General features: G+C 47.9%; 1 protein-coding gene and 1 long non-coding RNA gene across 5 annotated transcripts in view; both read left to right on the top strand.

Annotated features, from left to right (window-relative positions):
• The window catches only part of LOC125424523 (tropomodulin-3-like), a 41,206-nt gene extending 24,194 nt beyond the window's left edge, over window positions 1-17,012 (top strand). For all 4 annotated transcript variants that reach the window (XM_048481840.1, XM_048481842.1, XM_048481841.1 and 1 more), the window contains exons 4-10: window positions 4,904-5,026; window positions 5,596-5,685; window positions 6,555-6,685; window positions 8,201-8,308; window positions 10,005-10,148; window positions 11,614-11,758; window positions 16,680-17,012. In XM_048481840.1, coding sequence (XP_048337797.1) covers window positions 4,904-5,026; window positions 5,596-5,685; window positions 6,555-6,685; window positions 8,201-8,308; window positions 10,005-10,148; window positions 11,614-11,758; window positions 16,680-16,714 — 776 coding nt within the window. In that variant the 3' untranslated portion in view covers window positions 16,715-17,012. The remainder of the gene's footprint in view (window positions 1-4,903; window positions 5,027-5,595; window positions 5,686-6,554; window positions 6,686-8,200; window positions 8,309-10,004; window positions 10,149-11,613; window positions 11,759-16,679) is intronic.
• Window positions 17,013-17,883: 871 nt separating this feature from the next.
• LOC125424524 lies at window positions 17,884-20,858 on the top strand. Its single transcript, XR_007243245.1, has 2 exons — window positions 17,884-19,425; window positions 19,572-20,858. It is a non-coding gene; the product is annotated as an uncharacterized LOC125424524 (long non-coding RNA).
• The last annotated feature ends 2,360 nt before the right edge of the window (window positions 20,859-23,218 follow it).

The following is a 23,218-nucleotide window of genomic DNA, read 5'->3' as shown; positions in this document are numbered from 1 at the left end:
AATGGTCGCTTTGTGGCTTTGCAGTTAGCAAATATCTGGGTGGCGTGTGAATTTCATTGCAAGCTACAACCAAGAGTTCTCAACCCTAGCATCTCCGTCCAGCTGGAAGAGACCCGAAGGGCCATCAAGTCCAACCCTCCTGCAATGCAGGAACACGCCATCAAAGCACTCCTGACCGATGGCCACCCAGCCTCTCTTTAAAAACCTCCAAAGAAGGAGACTCCACCACACTCCGAGGTAGTGCATTCCACTGTCAAACAGCCCTGACAGTCATGAAGTTTTTCCTGATGTTTAGGAGGCGTCTCTTCTCCTTCACCTTGATAGAGTGACAGGCTTGGTAGATGAAGGGAATGCTGCGGACGAAGCTTGGAAGCAAGTTCACTGGGGCTTAGTCCTGTGTAAGAAAGCAGACGATTGCCCCTGAAGAAGTGCTAGGTCAGTGATAGCGAACCTTTTTGAGACTGGGTGCCCAAATTGCAACCCAAAACCCACTTGTTTATCGCAAAGTGCCGACACAGCAATTTAACCTGAATACTGAGGTTTTAGTTTTAAAAAAACGGTTGGCTCCAAAGCGTGCGTTACTCGGGAGTAAGCTTGGTGGTAGTTGGTGGTTTAGCTTTGAAGCAACCGTGCAACTCTTCCAACGGGTGAATCACGACCCTAGGAGGGTTTACTCAGAACCAAGCCCCATTGCCAGCAACCGAGCTTGCTCCCAGGTAAAGGATCGCGCTTTAGTTCTTCGCATGAAAATCAGTGGGGTTTAACAGCGCTTAACAGGGTTACCTACACTGCTTCCCCAAAACTAGTTCTTAGGCTTAATGCTAATAATCGAGCCCAGTGGCCCAGGGCAGCCTAGATGTGTGGGGGGGTGGGGGTGACTCTGTTTGCACATGCCCACAGGGAGGGCTCTGAGTGCCACCTCTGGCACCCATGCCATAGGTTCGCCACCACTGTGCTAGGTTAGTAGACGGGCCTGCAGTTTTCCTTGGTTAAGTCATTGTCCCCGAACCAGCAACCAGACTGGGCACAGAAACTGAGAAACAAGTTCCCTGCACTCCTGGTGGTTGGCGGCAAAGTCAGGTTGTAGCCACCCCAAGTTTACGCATTACAAATTGTAACTTGCAGTTTGAGCGTTAGAAGGCTTTCAGAGGGGACTGCATGACTTTATTGAGGGTAGAGCTACCGGTAGCAATGGCTGTTAGCCATAATGGCTAACCGGACTCTTCTGGCTCAGCACCAGAGTATCTCTGAATACCAGCAACTGGGATGGGATGGCTTTTACCTTCATGCATCTGATTGGCTGATGAGGGAAACGAGGCTGGATGGATGTGTTGTGAAGCTTTAGGTCAGGGCTCTGCAACCAATTGGCCGTGCTGGCAGGGGCTGATGGGAACTGTAGTCCATGAACATCTGGAGAGCCGCAGGTTGCAGACCCCTGCTTTAGGTACTAATGGTTATGAAACAACATATTATTGGATGGGCTATTCCAGCTCACCCATTGTCTTGCTTCTGCTATCTACTCGGCCTTGCTTCAAACACATCTCGATCCCATTGTTTTTCTGAATCTCGCTTCTCAGTTCTCTTAGAAACTTCAGCATATCAAGTTGAAAGCTGTTTTTTGTCTATGTTTGCATAGCTGGAGTGACCCGGTGTCAGCTGGCTTAGCGTCCGGTCCGTTTTTACATATTTTAAGCCTTAGGAATTGTTCTTTTGGAAAAACCCCAGCTGGCAACGGTAGCCAAATTTCTACTTCAGCCACACGGGTCTGTTTTGTTTTTGTTTTTTTTTCAAACAGAGCTTTCAGGTAACTAGTGAAGTCAGAAGAGAACTGGGTACTTCCTAAAAATACCTTCTGAAGATTAGTTTTTTAAGTGCCTGAAGGCGTTTCAGGGTGGGTCATCTCTTTGGGGCTTCAAGCTCCCACCTTTCCACAGGGCAGGTGAGGGGCAACTCAAAGCAGACTCTTGCATCAGGGAGGTTGAGGGCCAAAACCCCTCTCCTTGCTGTAGGGACTGCTGGAATGGGGCCAGCACCACGAGGAAGGAAGGCCCTGCACCTCTTTTTATAGAGCTGGTAATTGTTTTTTGTGGGGGTTGCCTTTTGTTGTTCCAGCTGTGATGTCCGCACAAGATACTGTCGCTTTAAATAGGAGGGGTTCCCTCTCCAATTTTTATAGTGTTGTGGGTTTTTCTGCAAACCTGCTTTCACTGGATTAGCCTTGCTATTTAATTTGGGGGGGGAGGGGAGGTTAGATGGATTTGTCTCATAGCTCCCTAAAATATGTTCATGTCCCCACTTAAAGTTTTATTTGTATTTCGGCTGTGCGTAGCCTCCCTGGCACTCCAAAGCTCTCACAAGAGTCCGTGAGAGTCAGAAGTGTTTTGCCGGTTTCAAACTGAACAGCCGGTCATGTGTCCCCGCGTGATCTCCTCTCGAAGTAAATGAACTGTTCCGAAATCGTCTGGAAAAATGACTTCTGTGCCCCCTTCTGAGCTCACGTCCTGTTAGAAAATCCTTCATGCGGGTATGTGCTGGGGGAAGAGGGCTCTCCCGGAGTGCTCTTGGCCCCCTGCCCAAAAGCGAGGTCATTGTTTCCAAAGACTGAGGAGATCTTCCCTATCGAAAGGCCGAACAAAAAATTATTCAACTATCTGTTCATTACCTGGGAAGGAGGATGGTTCAGTTTGAATGCTTAGAAGTCTGGGCATTGCTCTGTAGGTCTCTCACACACACGCACGCACGCACGCACGCACGCACGCACGCACGCATACACACCCCCCCGATTTCCCCCCAGGAGGCTTCCTTGGAAGCAAGACCCTCTGCCGCGTTTGCAGCCGCAAGATTTCGTGTGGGATGCAAAACATGGCGGCGGCTGCCATTCGTTGGGGTGCCACCTCATGGGACTTGCTGAGGGTGTGACATGGGCAGCGCAGACGTTCAGGATGGAAGGGAAGCTGTGCAGATGAAAGAGGGGGGCTGGCTACAACTCTAGGGGAGGGCTGTGCCCCCTCCCTCGTTTCGAGTGTGCCTGCCTTGCCCGAAGGCGCCCAGACTCCTCCCGTGGTAGAGCTCACACTGCAATACAAGTGGCTTTCTGCTTCAGCAAGAAGGAGGAGGAGGAGGAAGAGGAGGAAGGCCTTTGCCTGCCACTTCAAGTGCCCTGTGCAAATAGCATTCTGTTGTTAGCCAGGGCAAGTGATGGCTATGCTTTGCCAAGGCAGTTCGGAGTCCTCTGGCAGGGAAAGCCAACAGCACATTGAGGCAGTTTATGGGCTGGGCTGGGCTGGCCTGCATAGAGCTGCTCGAACTACAGTCTTCACAGAACTGGGAGCACTTTGGCAGGGGGACGCGAGAAAGGGGGACAGGTTGTGAAACTTCCGTTCTTAGGCAGCGGTCATCGCGTTGCCAAGTTAAAGAATGGAGAGGGATCAACAGGAAGAGTGCAGGGCTGGGCGCTGGCCGTTGTTGCTGGAAAGAAACTTCCTGAGCCCAATTGCACAGTTGCCATTCTGTTGTGGAGGGGTGGCAGCTTGTGTGTTTGTGTGTGTGTGTGTGTGTGTGTGTGTGTGTGTGTGAGAGAGAGAGAGAGAGAGAGAGAGAGAGAGAATTACCTTGGAGCAATCCTTTTTAAAGCCAGTTCTGTGTTCGTAATTGAATCTATCCTTATTGCATATCATATCGGCTCCAATCAGATGGGACAGAAAAGCAATTGTTAAGAAAATTGTGCTCAGAAAAGGGAGTGCTCAGAAAAGCGAGTCCTGCTGTGATCATTCACGTATGTCCCTGGAGCGAGTGGCAGCGTGTTCCTATACAACATGTAGCGGCAGGGATTTATTTAGAAGAAGAGTTGGATTTATACCCCCCCCCCCTTTCTCTCCTGTAAGGAGACTCAAGGTGACTTACAATCTCCTTGCCCTTCTCCCCTCACAACAAACACCCTGTGAGGTGGGTGGGGCTGAGAGAGCTCCGAAGAACTGTGACTAGCCCAAGGTCACCCAGCTGGCATGTGTTGGAGTGCACAGGCTAATCTGGTTCCCCAGATAAGCCTCCACAGCTCAAGTGGCAGAGCGGGGAATCAAGCCCAGTTCTCCAGGTTAGAGTGCACCTGCTCTTAACCACTACGCCACTGCTGCCTCTCTTACTTCACTTATACCCTACCTTTCTTCCCAGTTGGGGACCCAAAGCAGCTTACACTGTTCTCTTCTCTGTTTGAGCCTCACAACAACCCAGGGGTGCAGTGGTGTCGCTCAGGTTGACTGTGTGCGACTGGTCTCCCAACCTGGCTTCTATGGCACAGTGGAGATCCAAACCTGTGTTCCCCAGATTGTAGCCTGCCACTCCAACCCAGGGGTTCCCAGTAGGGTGCCTGTGAGTGCCACAGTGCCCTTTTATGGCACCCAGCACCAAGTGCTTTTAGGAAGGGGGTGAGACCAGGTAGGGCTTTTGCCCGGGAAGGCTTCTGATTGACTACTGGAGATTTGATTGGCTGGGCAGACTTATTTAAATATTGCTTTGGCAGCAGCTGCCACCACAACACCTCCACTGCGTGATTGAAGAAGAAGAAGACTTTTGGATTTATATCCCCCCCTTCTCTCCTGCAGGAGACTCAAAGGGGCTCACAATCTCCTTGCCCTTCCCCCCTCACAACAAACACCCTGTGAGGTAGGTGGGGCTGAGAGAGCTCCGAGAAGCTGTGACTAGCCCAAGGTCACCCAGCTGGCGTGTGTGGGAGTGCACAGGCTAATCTGAATTCCCCAGATGAGCCTCCACAGCTCAGGCGGCAGAGCTGGGAATCAAACCCGGCTCCTCCAGATTAGATACACGAGCTCTTAACCTCCTACGCCACTGCTGCTCCTATGATTGAGGCTAAGCTGTTGTGTTTTCTTGTTGTCTTTCTGCCCAGGGAAAATATTTATCCCCAAACAGAAACCAGTCCAGTCTTACAACGAAGAAAAAGTGACGCTCGATCCAGAACTGGAAGAAGCGTTGACCAGCGCCACAGACACCGAACTGTGTGACCTTGCAGGTTGGCGGTTGCCGTTTTTGTTTGTTTGATTTGTTAGTTTGAAAGCCTCTGGCCGGGTCTGGCACGGAACCCGGGACAGCAGAGCCGAGAAGGCGCCACCCCCCTCAAAAACCTTGCAGTCCCCCTCCCCAGTAGTCCACATGCCTCTTACACATTGTAAGAAATTATGGCCACCAGAACCCAACCACCCCTCTGGTCCCAAGTGTGGCACTTCAATGTCTTCTTCAATGAATGGAGAATGTGTCTTCTTCAATGAATGTCTTCTTCAATGAAGTGTCTTCAATGAAGTGTCTCCTTCAATGAATGGGGAACTGTGGTGTTCAGAAAGGTGGCCGCCAGTAAGAGAGGCTTCATTTCCCCTCTCAAAAAACCCTGAAGATTGCCCCCCCCCCCCCCAAAAAAAATCCTCATTAAGACCAATGCTGAAAAGGCGCATTTGTCCTACATTTCGGTATGGCATTTTAAGAGTTTCCACAAGGGTGAGCTTTTGAAAATCCCGCTGCAAACTCTCGTCTGTCTTGTTCAGGGAACGGCAAAACAAATAAATATTTCTTTTCTTTTCCTGGTAGCTATCCTAGGGATGCACAACTTGATCAGCGAAGCTCAGCTGCGTGATATAATGGGAGGTAGCAACGGTGTCGGCAGCGAAAGTTTCTCAAGTGAGTATTCACGCTAGGGATCTAGATAAAACAGGGTTCTGTTTCTTCCCCGTTGGATCATTTGAGAACTAAAAGCTGCAAAATATGATAAACTGTAAAAAAAAAACCTGTCGTGCACTTTGTTGTAACCCACACAGCGTCGATTCAAATAGCTAAGACTGATGTGGTATCAGTGTAAACGTTCTAGCGGATGTGCTTTTCTGATGCAGTAAGAAGAAGAAGAAGAGTTTGGATTTATATTCCCCCTTTCTCTCCTGCAGGAGACTCAAAGGGGCTTACGATCTCCTTGCCCTTCCCCCTCACAACAAACACTCTGTGAGGTGGGTGGGGCTGAGAGCTCTGAAAAGCTGTGACTAGCTCAAGGTCACTCAGCTGGCATGTGCGGGAGTGCACAGGCTGATCTGAATTCCCAGATAAGCCTCCGCAGCTCAAGCAGCAGAGCGGGGAATCAAACCCGGCAGGAGAGACACCTTGATCTTGGGAAAGGAGTTTGTTAGACCCTTTGAGTCTCCTTACTGGAGAGAAAGGGGGGATATAAATCCAATTCTTCTTCTTCTTCTTCTACTTCTTCTTCTACTACTTCTTCTTCTTCTTCTTCTTCTTCTTCTTCTTCTTCTTCTTCTTCTTCTCCTCAGTTCTAGTCTGATTCTATAACCGTTATGCTAATCGTTCTGACTACCTCTTATTTATCTTGCTTTATCAACTACCCTTCCATAGTACAGTCTCTTCTCCACGCTCTTCTATCTTATTCCTGTAAAATGGTGGGAAGTGTTGTTATAATGGAAAGGTAGTATCATGTCCAAGTCTGCATTTAAGAACTAGCGCTATTTGTGACGCAATTGATTCACATCCCTTCTCTCTTCCTTTAGATGTGGTCAAAGGGGAAAAGATCGTGCCCGTCTTTGATGAACCCCCCAATCCCACAAACGTGGAGGAGAGTTTGCAACGGATAAAAGAGAACGATCCTCGTCTCCTTGATGTTAATCTGAACAATATAAAGGTAACTGTTGAGAGATTATTCTTCTACATATCCTTTTCAAGATAAATGATGCATTTTGCAAATAACTTTGCATTTGTGAGAACGCTGTTTGAAATTGTCGACTGGAAATCTATAGAGCGACATATAGAAGAAGAAGAGTTTGGATTTATATCCCCCCTTTCTCTTCTGTAGGAGACTCAAAGGAGCTTACAAACTCCTTTCCTTTCCCCACTCACAACAAACACCCTGTGAAGTAGGTGGGGCTGAGAGAGCTCCGAGAAGCTGTGACTAGCCCAAGGTCACCCAGCTGGCATGTGTGGGAGTGTACAGGCTAATCTGAATTCCCCAGATAAGCCTCCACAGCTCAGGCGGCAGAGCTGGGAATCAAACCCGGTTCCTCCAGATTAGATACACGAGCACTTAACCTCCTACGCCACTGCTGCTCCTACACATTTCCATGGTGAGAGAAGGAGCTCACATTGTCACTTATCAATGAAGAAGAGGAGTTTGGATTGATATCCCGCCTTTCTCTCCTGTGAGGAGTCTCAAAACAGTTTACAAGCTCCTCCCCTTCCTCTCCCCACAGCAGACACCTTGTGAGGTAGGTGGGCCTGAGAGAGTTCTAAGGAACCGCGACTTGTTCAAGGTCACTCAACAGGCTTCATGTGTAGGAATGGGGAAGCAAATCCATTCCACCAGATAAGGGTCCACTGCTTGTATGGAAGAGTGGGGAATCAAACCCAGTTCTCCAGATTAGAGTCTAGTGCAGTGATGGCGAACCTATGGCACGGGTGCCAGAGGCGGCACTCGGAGCCCTCTCTGTGGGCACGCGCACACAGAGTTCATCATGTGGGGAGCGGAAAATCACACACACACCCCACACACAAACACACATTAAGGCTGGCCTGGGCCACTGAGCACGATGTGCACACACCACGGTGAGCAGGGAGGACTCGGCTGGCGGGCCTGGTGCCTGTGCTCTGGGTGGCTGCTGCCGGGGGAGGGGGGGGCGGGGCAGAGAGGAGGCAGAGATGCTAGAGAGGCACAGAGCGGTGCACGCAGGACTTGCTGGAGGCTAGAGCAGGCTGGCCCCTGCTCAAATGGGTGTGGCAGAGGAAGAGGGAGCCAACCGGTTTTTTCTAAACGAAAACCTCAGCATTCAGGTTAAACTACGGGGTTGGCCCTTTGCGATAAATAAGTGGGGTTTGGGTTGCAATTTGGGCACTCGGTCTCAAAAAGGTTCGCCATCACTGGTCTAGTGTTCTTAACCACAAGGCAAGAGCCTGATGCTAGGCTCCTCCCCCCTTTCTTCCCTTAAAACATAGGTGTCAAACTCGTGGCCCTCCAGATGTTATGGACTACAGTTCCCATCGGGATGATAGGAACTGTAGCCCATAACATCTGGAGGGCCACGCGTTTGACACCTGTGCCTTAAAAGATAGATTTGGGAAAAGCCGATGTGGGGAGAAGGAACATGTCATTATCAGTAAGATTTTTAGTAAAAAAAATATTTTTGTGTCTTTATTACAACTCAAGAACATCCCCATTCCAACTCTAAAAGAGTTCGCCAAGGCCCTGGAAACAAATACCCACGTGAAGAACTTCAGCCTTGCTGCTACAAGAAGTAACGACCCAGTTGCTGTGGTAAGTAAGCCGCCTGAGGAGGTGAAAAGGTGACATAAGAACCTAAGAACAAGCCAGCTGGATCAGACCAGAGTCCATCTAGTCCAGCACTCTGCTACTCGCAGTGGCCCACCAGGTGCCTTTGGAAGCTCACCAGCAGGAGGTGAAAGCAATGGCCTTCTGCTGCTGCTGCTGCTGCTCCTGAGCACCTGGTCTGCTAAGGCATTTGCAATCTCAGATCAAGGAGGATCAAGATTGGTAGCCATAGATCGACTTCTCCTCCATAAATCTGTCCAAGCCCTTTTTAAAGCTATCCAGGTTAGTAGCCATCACCACCTCCTGTGGCAGCATATTCCAAACACCAATCACACGTTGCGTGAAGAAGTGTTTCCTTTTATTAGTCCTAATTCTTCCCCCCAGCATTTTCAATGGATGCCCCCTGGTTCTAGTATTGTGAGAAAGAGAGAAAAATTTCTCTCTGTCAACATTATCTACCCCATGCATAATTTTGTAGACTTCAATCATATCCCCCCTCAGACGCCTCCTCTCCAACATGATAGCCGTGTTTAGATATTTGAAGGGATGTCATGTTGGTGAGGGAGCAAGCTTGTTTGCTGCTCCAGAGACTAGGACCAGGAGTCATGGGTTCAAGGTGCAGGAAAAGAGATTCCACCTAAACATCAGGAAAAACTTCCTGACAATAAGGGCTGTTCAACAGTGGAATGCACTACCTCGGAGTGTGGTGGAGTCTCCTCCTTTGAAGGTTTTTAAACAGAGGCTTGGATGGCCATCTGACAGGAGTTCTTTGATTGTGTGTTCCTGCATTGCAGGGGGTTAGACTTGATGGCCCCTGGGGTCTCTTCCAACTCTGTGATTCTATGATGGTGCTGGTGGACTTCTTTAAAAAAAACCTAGTTAAGGTAAATGGGTTTGAAACACCTACAGAACAAGGCTGTTTCTTCCTGGTTGGATGAAAAAAATTGACATCCAGCAGGGGTTTTAAAAAAATTAGGAAACTCAATGATTGTCTCATAATTAATGAACTCTGATATCTCTTTCACCGAGAGCTCTCATATACTTATTGTGGCGTTTATGAACTGTTAGAGTCAGAGACCTCCAAGCTCAAACAAGAGCGGTTGTTTTGATAGCCAGAAGTTGTGACCTGCCTGCTGCCAGTCCCATGCTTAGATAAACAAGAACTTCCCTCGAGTTCCCCTCTCCTCTTTCCTCGCTCACAACCCTAATGGCAAAAGGGAGACTTTGGTCAAGATCAATATAATAAAGCTTTGCAAACGGAACCCTGAGCAAGGGGGACACTTCAGTGGGTGAAAGAATGACCGACTGCAACCCGTTTTCAAATCACTGATTTTCCGGTTTTAAACACAAGCTCCCGTTGTTGAAATGGAAGCTGTTGTGGGCCCAGATTTTTAAAAAGGAAAAGCAAAAAATCCCCAGAGGCGTAGCAAAGGGGGAAGCGCCCGGTGCACTAGTTCATCCTCTGCCCCCCGGAACGCCCCCGGAATGCCCCCACAGGGGCGCACGCCCAGTGCGTTGTGCACGCCGCCGCCCCCGCCGCCCCCTTGGAGCTACACCTCTGAAAAAACCCCAAACAGGTGGGTGGAATGTCTGTGACGGTGTTGCTGTGTGAGACCTTTTGTCCACTGACCCGTGGGCACCGTGTTCCATTAGATTTCATTGCTGCACTGCATGTTTCTAGGCATTTGCGGACATGCTGCGAGTGAACCAAACGCTGAAGAGCCTCAACATAGAATCCAACTTCATCACTGCCGCGGGCATGCTGGCGCTGATCGATGCCCTGAAAGAGAACGAAACCCTGACGGAAATCAAAGTGGACAACCAGGTAACAGCGTCGTTTTTTTCCCCTATAGCTCAAGGTGAAATACCTATAAATGGGTGACGAGGACTGAACACAATGATGAAGCTAGTTCTGCGAGCCCGAGAGGGAGCGTCAGGAGCGTGTGACTGTATCCCAGAGGGCACCCCGTTGTTCCTTCGCGGCAGAGTGTGTTGGAAACAGAAGGCTCTTTCCAAAGCAGTTGCAACCAGACACGGGCTATGTTGCATTTGACATTTTTCTTCTTTCGATTTTCCCCTTGAAGCATAACCACACAGATTGGGGAGTTGTACCTACCTACCTACCTACCTACCTACCTACCTACCTACCTACCTACCTACCTACCTACCTACCTACCTACCTACCTACCTACCTACCTACCTAAGCCTTTATTGGCATAGTCAGAAACAAATACATAAATCAGGAGCAAATGCATGAATGCATGATAGATAAAAAGGCCCCACGGGGAGCACAACAAGTACCTTCTACTGAGAACTCTCAACTACCGTGTTTCCCCGAATATAAGACAGTGTCTTATATTAATTTTTGCTCCCAAAGATGCGCTATGTCTTATTTTCAGGGGATGTCTTATTTTTCTGTGCTGTTCGTCGGGCATGCTTCCAAACAAAAACTTTGCTATGTCTTACTTTCGGGGGATGCCTTATATTTCGCACTTCAGCAAAACCTGTACTATGTCTTATTTTTCGTGGATGTCTTATATTAGGGGAAACAGGGTATCTCCACAATGAAATGATTGGGAAGTTGTTGTCTTTCAGAGGTTGTTAATCCTCTCCACAGTGGTGTGGAGAGCCAGTGTGCTATACTGGTTAGGATTGGTGGTGGGGCCAAATGTTCTGGGATATCGCCGTGGTCGGGTGCCAGCAGATTTGCCCCTCTGCCAGCGTAAGTGCCCTGGAGAGGGTATTTGTGGCAGCAGAAGCATGCGTTGCATCCAGGTGGGCTTCAGGCCCCCCGCTCTGGATTGCCCTTCCCATCTGTTTTGAGAGCTGAAACAGGAAGTATTTTTTTTCACACTTGTGTTTTGCAATCTCTGTTTGCTGACAGAACTGCCCGTACCTGTCTTCTGCTACCTATTTTTCTAATTAGACATACGCTTAGAGTAAAAGGCACGTTTAAAACACATGACGAAATAGTTTATCACAGCTTTTAGTGAACATGACAAAGACTAATTGCCTGAAGGTTTTGTGGCTGTTGTGTATGTTGATACGCCCACGGGAGGTTTGTGAACAGCAGATGCATTCCAAGACTCCTTCTGCTATCAAGGAGATGATTACCACGCCTGCTTCTTTCTCACCCCTTTTTTGACTAGATCTGTCACTTCATTACCATCATTACTGAAAGGCCGTACATAGGTGGTTGGGATCCCTGAATCCCACCATTGGACACGCCTGTTGTCACTGCCTGATCATTTGCTACTTTATAATATTATAACGTCTGCTTATTATTCCAGAGGCAGCAGTTTGGAACACCTGTAGAAATGGAAATTGCAAAGATGCTTGAAGAAAACACAAAGATACTTAAATTCGGATACCACTTCACGCAACAGGGACCACGAACCAGGGCAGCGGCTGCCATTACGAAAAATAATGATTTAGGTAAAGTATTTCTGCTGTAATTTCAATTTCAATAAGCCTTTATTGGCATATAACACAATAGTATAAAATACCATTCCAGTTAAAAAGTGAAAAGTAAAAGACTTCACGTTTGTCTAGGGTGACCATCCGTCCCGCTTCTCACGGGACACTCACGCTTTTGCGTGAGGTGTCCCGCGTCCCGCCGGTCTTTGGGGAATGTCCCGGTTAGGGAATGTGCTCCTGCGGCCGCACAAGACACGCTGGTTGTAGTGGAGCACACTGCCTTTATGCTGGCGCCTCGGTAGGAGATAGCGCCCAGAAGGCACCGGCGGGCTGCCGCGAAAGTGCCTTCTGGGGCGCTTCCCCGTTCCTCCGCCTGGGGAGTGTGGTTTGTGTGGGTGTTGCAATCGTTACTGAGCTTAAGCCAGCGGGTTTGTCAGCCTCTGTCACAGGGCGGCAAAACCGCGACAGCCCCAGAAGTCGGCGTCGCTACGTCGTTAGTAGCGCGCATGGGCTTCCTTGCTTGTGGTTTTGCCGCCTCGTCACAGGGCGCGCAAAACCCGCTGAGCGCCCCAGAAGCCGGTGGTGGTCCTGCAGTCGCGATAAGCGCCGGCTTCTGGCCTTACAGCGCTTTGCCGCCCTGTCACAGGACGGCAAAACGCTGCAGCCCCAGTGAAGGCCTGCAGCGGTCCTGTAGTCAAGCAGTGGCGCTGGCTTCTGGCTGGGCGTTTTGCCGCCTCTGTCACAGGACGGCAAACCAAGCTGGAAGCCCCAGAAGCTTCCAGCGTTCCTCAGAAGCCACGTATGCTGGCTTAGTTACGGCTTTTGCATTTTGCCAGCCTCTGTCACAGGACGGCAAACCGGGCTGAGCCCCAGAAGCCTTTATGCTTTGGCAATCCTGTAAAGACGCTGGAAGTTGTTATAGCGATGGCTTTCCTGGGGCTTAGTGCTTTGTCAGCCTGCTGTGACAGGGGCTGCAAAACCGCTGGCCCCAGAAGCCCGTGCGGTGTTTGATGCGGGCGCTGGCGCTGACCACTTCCCTCAAGGTCTCTGGTGAGGGAAGGTGACCATCTGGTCACCTTTACGCTTGTCGTACATTCAGTTTGGGGCATAAAACTTCTGACAAAAAAACTTTGATGTCCACAATTATAAGGCAAAACAAATGAAAATCCTGACAATTTAAAAAAAGCTTGGACTGCTTTATCTGATTCAGTATAATCAACCATGGAGTCTATAACTTGGGATAACAAACTGGATCGGAGTTCTTGGTATAATAAGCAGTTCAGGAGAATGTGTGGGATGGAATCCAGCTGTCCTATGCTACAGGGACAAAACCTCTTGTCGCTTGGAAGACCTTTAAGTCTTCCTCTGTGTAGCGGAGATGGCATGATGTTAAATCTAGCCAGCATATAGGCTCTCCTGTATATGGGGTTTGTGAGCGCTGTAATATAATAGGCTGGGTATCCCTGCATGAAAGGAATTTCTGCTGTATAAAAGGAATAACCCTTGGTAGAGACTACTACAGTTGTTCTGCATCCTGATAAAACTTTGCCCTTAATAATGTAAATAATGTTGCTTTTTAAAATCAGTTCTTTTCGGTGGTTCATATGAAAACATAAACTTCATGGAGACATAACTAATTTGATATGAAATAGTCTTGCGAGTCAAGCTTGCAGACACTCTCTCCTCATCTTCATGTGCTTCTCAGATACTGAAGACTTTCCAATTCCAAACATAAATAACATGAAGATTATTTGCCTCGTTTCCCAGTGAAGAGGATTTTTGGATGCTCAGCTGCGTCCTCCCCTCCTGTAAAGCTCATCACTGGGAGGTGTGGAAAGGGTACTCTCCAATGGAGCACCTAGCCGCTTGTTCCTCTCCCTACAAACTGTGGTTTGGTTTGATATCTCAGTTGGCAAAACACGGTTTGCAGTTGACTGGTGAACTAGAACCTATGCCTAGCAAGCCAACTCCAGATCACGGTTCGTGTTAACGGGCGTTGAGTGTATATTGTTTTTGCGAGGCTCCATTAAATGCGTGCTGTTAATGCCAAGTGGAAGCATTTGGGGTACTGGTGTCCTGATAGAACCATCTAGGTTTGTTTGTTTGTTTGTTTGTATGTTTATCAAATTTCTAGACCGCCCACCCCCGAAGGGCTCTGGGCAGCGTACACTAGGCCAGAAACAGTACTACACACAATAGGCCAAAACAACAGTACACAGAATAAAATAAATTAAATCAGGTGAAAAACAATTTACAAAATTCATAAAAATAGCAGCATCAGTACAATGCAGTACAATACAGCAAGAATATAGCAGAATCATAGAAGTATATGGGTGTAATGGCGAATTCCTAACCCAAGGCCGGGTGGGGCAAAGGTAGTGTAGATTAGATGTTATCTTGGCCGTGCCGATGGTGGAATGGCACGCAACACAGGGGCATCCCAGAGGGGGAATCCGCGGCCGGCCTCACCAAAAGCCCGGCATGGGAACAAAACCAGCTTTACCAGGCCCCGGCGGAATTTACCAAGACTCCCTTTGCGAGGGCCCGCGACATCTGATAGGAGGGTGTCTCCACTGCAGGCAGGGGCCAGGGCCGTGAAAAGCCCTGGGCCTGGGTAGAGGCCAGTCGCATCTAAGCTGCTGGAGGGGGGTGAGTAGGACCACTCAGTAAATTGGCTCCTCTGGCCGAACCGCAGAGGCCTACCTGGGACATATGGGGTGAGACGGTCACGAAGGTATGAGGGTCCCAAGCCGCGAAGGTTAAAGCTTTACATAGGCTACTAGTGGACTGTCAATCTGAAGGGCTTGGTGGGAGGGAAAGCTGAAGGGTGTGTGGTGAGGACAAGACTGAAGTCCTAGATTTTGCATACAAAACAAGTTGGACTTGTGCTTACAGGAAGTCAGTCTCAAGGAACTACGCAGGACCGACTTCCCAGCAACTATGGCCGGGGGCTGGGCTGCTTCTCTTCATTTCCCTCATCAAATGGCTTCTTCGCTCATCTCAAGCTTTCCTCCGTTTCCCACCAATTCCAACTTGTTTCATTGCTGGGGAGTTTATTTCCTGTCACCTGTTGATCTCTTCCTTTTTTCTCCCTTTGCTTTCCTAGTCTGGCGTGTAGGAGTAAAACTTAGATCCCATGCCCTTTCATCTCTTCAGCGCTGACGCTTCCGAGGCAGGTTATTGCAAATGCCCCTCGCTCCGCAGTCTCTTGTGTCGCCTTCTCTGTATGTTTCCCCTGACAAATGTGTGTTTGTGTTTCCTCCAAGCTTATCTTTCTATCTCTCTGTGCCGCACACGGGTTTTGCTTGGGATTCATTTCTAACCGCATGATCTGCTGTGAACATCAGCAGGAAATTATAGCAAACTGATACCGAGCTTGTCCTAAAACCTGTTTTGCGTTTGCTGGTAAAAAAATGAATAGTTAAAAGCTGCAGCAGTATTCCTGGCTGCCAAATAATCCGACCTGGGTTCAAAGCTTGGGTTCAAGCCTGTATTTATCTGAGCAAAAAAGAAACCCCTTTCGGATGGTTTTATGTTGTTTGGGATGTGGTGTGGAGAGTCAGCGTGGTGTGGTGGTTAAGAGCGGCGGGCTCTAATCTGGAGAATTGGGTTTGATTCCCCACTCCTCCGCTTGGATCTTCTCCCAGAGAGAAGGATTGCAGGAACGGGCTGCATGCCACTGGCGCTCTATGTGCTGGAGCCAGGGGGATGCTCTTTTTCTCGTTGTTAGACTGCCAGCAGCCTTTCAAGTTCAGCACATTTTTAAAAGCTGGCGTGAAGGGTGAGGCGGGCCTGATGTGCATTAGGGAAAATAAAGCATTCCAGCACTCGTGCGCACCCACCACACACATAGTGAGGGAGGGTGTGGAGAGAGAGACCAATCTGTCTTGGATTGTTACTTGGGACCTTGATCCAGCTAGCCCAGTGATGGCGAACCTTTTCGAGACCGAGTGCCCAAATTGCAACCCAGACCGCCCTTGTTTATCGCAAAGTGCCAACCCGGCAATTTAACCTGAATGCTGAGGTTTTCGTTTAGAACAAACTGGTTGGCTCCCTCTTCCTCCGCCCCACCTGCTCGAGAAGGGGCCAGTCTGCTCTAGCCTCCAGCAAGTCTTGCGCACACCGCTCTGTGCCTCTCTAGCATCTCTGCCTCCTCTGCACCCCCACCTCGGGCAGGAACACAGGCACCAGGTCTTCCATCCGAGTCCTCCCTGCTCACCGCGGTGCGTGCATGTCGTGCTCAGTGGCGCAGGCCAGCCTAGATGTGTGTGTGTGTGGTGGTGGTGATTTTCCGCACCCCACATGACAAACTCTGTGTGCGTGTGCCCACAGAGAGAGGTCCAAGTGCCACCAATGGGGCCGGGGGGGGGGACCCCCCAGGTGTACACTGGTGCATGGGCATGGCGTGGGCGTTCCGGGGTGTGGCAGGGGCGCAGGGTGCACGTGTGCCCAGGGCGCCATTCCCCTCGCTCTGCCCCTGAGAATATCAAAAGCATTTTAAGTGTGTTAGTAGGGGAAGCCCCCACAGTATATGTAGATCTACCAAAGGGGCTCTTTGCATCATGGCAGTAATCTTTTTTCGGAAATACAGCTACTGCTACCCTGTTTCCCCGAATATAAGACATCCCCTTAAAATAAGACGCAGTCGAGGTTTTGCTGAAGTGCGAAATATAAGGCATCTCCCGAAAGTAAGATGTAGCAAAGTTTTTGTTTGGAAGCATGCACGACGAACAGAACACCAGAGCATGCAACTGTGGAGCGGAAAAATAAGACACCCCCTGAAAATAAGACATAGCGCATCTTTGGGAGCAAAAATTAATATAAAACACTGTCTTATTTTCGGGGAAACACGGTACATAAATGTGCAAAGAGATGTCCCTAAAGCAACCCAATCGTAACTGACACCTTTTCGCTTGTTTCCTTTCTCCTACGGTCCCAGTTCGGAAGAGAAGAGTGGAAGGAGATCACCAGTAAATCTCCTTGGCGCTTGATCCGCACAGACTGGAGAATTCAAACCTTCCGGAGGCACGCCGGCTTAGCTTGAGCAATCTCAAGTCTTCTTTTTACCTGGGTAGAAGGGAAAAGACTGGAATCACCATTCCTTTTATTATTATTGTTATTATTATTTTTGTATTGATACGCGTGGTAACCAACACATGTACGTTTAAACCTTTGTAATCACACCTGCCCAAGGTCTGTCTTTTGAAAACAGTTCTTTGGTCTGCGTTTTCCACTAAGGTAAATATAAATTCTAAACTCTCTGTTGTCGCTACCTAACAGCCAATGAACCATCCTTTGACAAATGGTGAGATGGGGCAGCGGGAGGGGGCGGGCGGTCCGTCAGGAAATCTGCAGTCCTCTTTCAGACATCTTGACTTTGTGCATTTTAACGAAAAAAGATTCTTCGTGTATGTTGAAAGTCTCTGAAATGCTTCTTTTCCCCTCGTTCATTATGTAACGGCGAATCATTCACAGTTGACCCCTTTTTGTCTTTAAAGTGCTCTGACCATTTGGAATGCTTTCACAATAGCAAAGATTAAAAACTTGAAACCTGCAAGAGGAGAGCGTTCCGCTTAAAAGGTCGCTTCTGCTCCTTGCCTTTTGGGATGAGCCGTGCTGATTGACGTGGAGGTGAACGGCCTTAAAGTCTGTGGCATTTTCTGATTGATGCTGATTTGGGGGACTTGTTTTCTTCTTCTTCTTCTTCTGTTACCATTCAGAACAAGATACTTCGGCACTTTGTTCTGTTATGCCTGAACTGGATGTATTTATGGACTTTTGTCTTTTGGTTAATCTTTTGGGTAGCCGTTTTGTTTAATCTTTTGTTAAAATGGTGTCGGGTTATGTTCCTAGAAATGTAAAGATTATAGATACCGTTTGAAGCATCAGTGACGACCTGGGAAATTCAAGGGTCTCCGGTCAAACATGACAGTCATCGATGGCAGCATCAGATACCTTCTAAGCCCTGTTGGGCTATCTTGTTGCGTTTGATCTTCTGGCAGGCATTATCACATGTTCTAGAACAGGGGTCTGCAACCTGCAGCTCTCCAGATGTTCAAGGACTACAATTCCCATCAGCCCCTGCCAGCATGGCCAATTGTAGTCCTTGAACATCTGGAGAGCCGCAGGTTGCAGACCCCTGTTCTAGAACGCCAACGACGTGCGTGCGCAAGCGCGCCCAGCCATTTTGCAAGTGAAATTAATGGTTTTTAAGTATGTCTTTATAGTAACACCTGCTTGATTCAGTCTCTTGAACGATCGTCCTTACAAAGGCTGACATTTAAGACGGCTCCTGAGTTCTATGACTGGAGCTTTGTAGCCACTGTGAAGTAGGTTAGAGTTGCCACTACGTTCATGCCGACCGCTGTTTTTTCACGTTGGCGTGCAGGGCACAGTCTGTGAAGCAGGGCTTCATATAAACTGGTCTTTTTGCAGTATTGGCACACGAGCAGTAAGCAGCAGCGTGTGTTGGGTTGAACCCACAGACAAACCGTTGCTTTCCAGTACTGTAACGAGCCTGGGAGATCTTTCCGTGCACACGCTCCCTTCTCTTGCCATTAAGCTCCTCTTGCCATAAAGCTTGCAACAGACCGCAGTTGCCCATTCAGCCCCAACCACAAACTATGGTTTGTGGGCAAGAATCGAGCTCTAATTTAGGGTTCGAGAACAACGAGAAACTGTGGTTTGTCGTAAACCCGGAAGATGTTATTTTCAGAGTCGTGCATGAGGGAGAGGCGACTTAAGGACTTCTGAGGCTTGTTTTCGTCTGAATGCAGCCAAAGAGTTAGTTCCGCATCATTTGAGTTCAAAAGTTCTACCTGGGGAAACGTTTGGCAACAAACACGGCCCCCGCTTCCAGCCCGACAGGTTCTTGCTTCAGGTTAAATGTTGTGACTCTGCCATTTTATGTGTATTGAACAAAATTGCACAGAGCAAAAGTGTCAGGTCGCAACTCGAGCATTTTTAGTAGAGATGAGTTGCATATATTTTTTATAAACACTTGATACTTGGCAGTGCCTTCGTATTGTACATAACATTGTCTCTGCGGAAAAGGTTTCTGATCTCCTGCTTTACTTCAAAGTAAATTCCTATGAAATCGCCGGGACTCTCTGCCAAGTCATTGACTTGGGCATCGAAGCAAGAGTCGTCGTGCTACACGGCCAAGGACAGTCCGGGGCAAGATCACGTTGCATCTTAACGTGCAAACATAATCGGTCTTTTAAATTTCGATTGTGCTCACCTGCGTGCTAAAAGAAACCCTCCTTGATTTTAAAATGATTTTGGAAAACAAATTCACTCTTCACTTATAAAAACAGTTGCAACAAAATGAGGACTATAGTTCCACTGCATCAATAAATGAAAACGTCCAGTGCGTGAAATAATAACAACCTGTGTCAGTTCACAGGGCTGGGATGATTTGTTCTGAAAAACCAAAGACTGCCAGGGTCACACAGCCCCTTTAATACCACAAGTTGCTCCTTTTTTGGCCCTGATTTACAAAATACTTGTCAGCTTTTACAGTGTGTCCCCGGATGCAGGTTGCCACCTGTCAAGGCTTTGACCATCCCTATTTTCTGTGGCCTAACCAACCATGGTTTGGCAAGCCTTGGTGGTTAACCCACAGATTGTGGCCGGTGTGCCCCAGACTCTACAAACCAACCGCTCTGATTGACAGTGTTTCTGCTGTTGCCCTATAGCAGTGGTGGCGAGCCTATGGCACTCCAGATGTTCATGGACTACAATTCCCATCAGCCCCTTCCAACACGGTCAAATGGCCATGCTACCAGGGGCTGATGGGAATTGTAGTCCATGAACATCTGGAGTGCCATAGGTTTGCCACCACTGCCCTATAGGTTGGGTTCCCATGTTTAAAACAAATTAGGGCAGCAGCCCCATTCCTGGATACTTCTGTACCCAAATCTCATTGAAATCATTACAATTTAACCAGGCTTGGGAAACCCTGAGTCTCAAACATATGGTGCTATACTGCTTTGACCAAAGCATAGGAGTGGCTTGTACTAACTGCAGTGTCTAGAAAAGGGGAGAGGATCCACCTAGCGCTGCCACAGCACAACTTCCATTCATTCCAGCGTGTGCGTGGCTTGTGCGTGGGGCTCCCCCTCATCCTGTTTTGTCAACCGCCGTTGCGTAACAGCACTCCCAGATGGCTGATCGCAGTGCCTAATACTATTTAAAAGTCGTCAAAGCGGTCAGTAAATATTTCTCTCCGTTTTGTTGGGCAGGGGTTGTCAGCGATCATGTCTGATCTGCTGTTGGTATCACGACTGCTAATAATAGCCCAATATCACATTTGCAGTTGAAATTAATGGAAGGTACTTGTTCAGCTAAGCTTTGTCGTCCTCTGGACTAGCCATGGTTGTCTAATAATTTAACAGCCCTCCATAGGGATTCAAAGCTTGCACGCAGGATTTCAGGCTCTTTAGGAGTATTATAGAGAAACAGGCATCCTTCATTCTAGTTGCTAGATCCACAATAAACGGAGCTAAAAACATGGTTAGCCATAAAACTATCCTTCCAAGTTAGGCAGGAGGAATATTCAAATAGTGGACATGCTTTAACAATTCCTGGCTCTGGGAATGCAATCTTTATTTGATCCGTGCAAAACAGAGGCTTCCAAACTGTTGGAAAGAGGCAAGGTAATTTTTCTGACTTTTGAACATGTGCTGAGGAAGGCATTAAGGGCATGTATGACGACGTAACCCTGCATATGATCCTGGCTCAGGAACAGAACCTATACAAAGCTGGGCTAGTTTCTCAAGAGGTGGTGTATTTCGTAGCCTAACGTTTCATGAGGAAAATTGGGGGGGGGGGGGTTAATTTAAAATGTGCTGTTACCCTGTAAGATAATTAACCTTGTATGTTGTCGATCCTCTTAAATCCTGCTTTTAAGATCATGAATTTCAATGTTTCCAATACTATACTACCAAATAATGCGCTTACACACTTACTACTGTTTACAAATGTTATCCTCTCTGTTTTTGATACAAATAATACTATTTGTAAGCTGTCGAGTATAGATTCTGTTCTGTTGAAGAAACGGCAATGCATCAGAATGCCAGCACTGTATGCTGTTATTGTAATAAAAATATCCAAATGATGTGTTGTTCCCAAGTATTATTACCACAAAAGCAAACGCATGTATCCAATGTCTTTTTGGCCTGCTTTTCAAGCCGGATCTGGGTGGGGAGGAGAAATATCCTAGGACAGTGATGGCGAACCTTTTTGAGACCGAGTGCCCAAATTGCAACCCAAACCCCACTTATTTATCGCAAAGTGCCAACCCAGCAATTTAACCTGAATGCTGAGGTCTTAGTTTAGAAAAAAACGGTTGGCTCCCCCTTCCTCCGCCCCACCCACTCAAGCAGGGGCCAGCCTGCTCTAGTCTCCAGCAAGTCCCGCGCGCACCGCTCTGTGCCTCTCTAGCATCTCTGCCTCCTCTGCCCCCACCCCCCCTTGGGCAGGAGCCACCCAGAGCACAGGCACCAGGCCCGCCAGCCGAGTCCTTCCTGCTCACTGCAGTGCGCAAATGTCGTGCTCAGCGGCCCAGGCCAGCCTAGATGTGTGTGCGAGTGCCCACAGGGAGGGCTCCGAGTGCCACCTCTGGCACCCGTGCCATAGGTTCGCCATCACTGTCCTAGGAATAGTGACTGATCCTGGAGTATGTGCAGAAAAAAATAATTCCTTTTGATCACCCTTGGGAGTGATCAACTCAGCTTCACTTCAGGGGAAGGAGAAGGAAATCGACCTGCAGGGAATGCTCGGTAGCCTTCGTGAAGGTCAGTTATTTTAAAATCCATTCTGTTACGTAACAAGTACACTATGTTAAGTCTCTTGTTATGTTCCTAAGTGTATTCTTTGAGATGCCCGTTTCCAAGCCAACTTTTTGATGTTTTGATGGATTACGTAATTTGGTTCAATACAACTTTGAAGTTCTCCAGATGTGGGGGAAGGGGGGGGGAAGAATGCTATAAATAGTTTGAGATGCTTCTAAAAGATTTTGAAAGATATCGTAACTACTGCCTGCAGGCATTGCTTTCTCCATACACCACTTCATTCTAATGCATTAAAGTATTATTCCTTGCTATTTTAAAAAAATACCTGCAACATTCTAGTAATGGGGTGGGGAAATGCCTTCCTAGTTCCTAAGATTTTAGATTTCTCTTTTAACTCTCCTGAACTCAAAAAAGGGCCCCTTCCGCACACGCAAAATAATGCGTTTTCAAACCATTTTCACAACTGTTTGCAAGTAGATTTTGCTATTCCGCACAGCTTCAAAGAGCACTGAAAGCAGTTTGAAAGTGCATTATTCTGCATGTGCGGAATGAGCCAAGGGGAGATCTTCTTGTTGCATCCTTTATTGGATATAACACTTTAACCTCCAGCTTTCTGCATGCGGTCAAGCTAACTCCATTTGACCAGTTTAAACCAAATATTGCATAATACATGTTTTAATGCTAGCAACAAATTAATAACCATTAACAGAGCTAACGATTTTTGGACCAAAATTGAGGCATGCTGAAAGATCAGTATGTGGGTCTTCTCGCCATTTCAGGTGGTCTTCAGGTTGGGGCCACGGAGCAGACAGCCACATGGTTTCACCAAAAAACTACCACGTCCATGCTTCTTCCAAGTTTGTGGGGTGGAGAAAAGCACCTCTTCTTTTCTCCAGGGCTAATTACAGGACGGTAGAGGTTTCGATGGAAAACCTTCCTGGCCTCATCCAAAATGAAGCCCTGTTTAGCAGCCCTGGCTTTAATATTCGGAAGTTTTGATCACTGCTCTTCTTGCATCTGTTGCACCAAATACTAGTTTTGTGGGAGTTTTTAAAAGACAAAAAATGGGGACAGGAAGAGCCAAACATCAAAAGAGCCTTTTCAACATGACTGCCTAAGCAGTAAGCGTGTGTGTGTGTGTGTGTGTGTGTAAGTGCCATCAAGTTGCTTCTGACCTCTGGTAACCTTATTACCTCCGAAGCATCCTATTATTAACATCCTATCTTGCAAACTAGGGCTGATTCCGCATGGGCCAAGCAGTGTGAAAACGGTGTGAAAAGGGTTTATACTGTTTACTGGTGTAAAAGGGTGTAAAAGGGTGTAAAAGGGTTTATACTGTTTTCACACCGTTTTCACACCACTGTTTTTGGCCCATGCGGAATCAGCCTAAGAGCCGTGGCTTCCTTTATAGAGTCAATCCATCTCATGTTGGCTCTTCTTCTTTTCCTGCCACTTTCCCCCTTTCCTAGCATTACTGTGATTCTGGTGTGGCATCCCCCCCACTTAATCAAATACAAATGCAAAGACCTTTATTGGGCATATTTGTGCTACATAAAATTACAAGAAAAGGTATAACGTATGCTGTCCCATTTAATCATTTTTAGCTTCTAGGGACTTGATTTAGGCTTGGTTTAATCTAGAACCCACCCATCTTGTCTCATTTTTTAACCTTAATTTTCACCAG

The sequence above is a fragment of the Sphaerodactylus townsendi genome, linkage group LG17 (genome assembly GCF_021028975.2).
Source record: "Sphaerodactylus townsendi isolate TG3544 linkage group LG17, MPM_Stown_v2.3, whole genome shotgun sequence".
In the NCBI taxonomy this organism is placed as follows: domain Eukaryota; kingdom Metazoa; phylum Chordata; class Lepidosauria; order Squamata; family Sphaerodactylidae; genus Sphaerodactylus; species Sphaerodactylus townsendi.
Note: the sequence above shows the minus strand (reverse complement) of the source record. Positions and strands in the feature narration are given on the sequence as shown.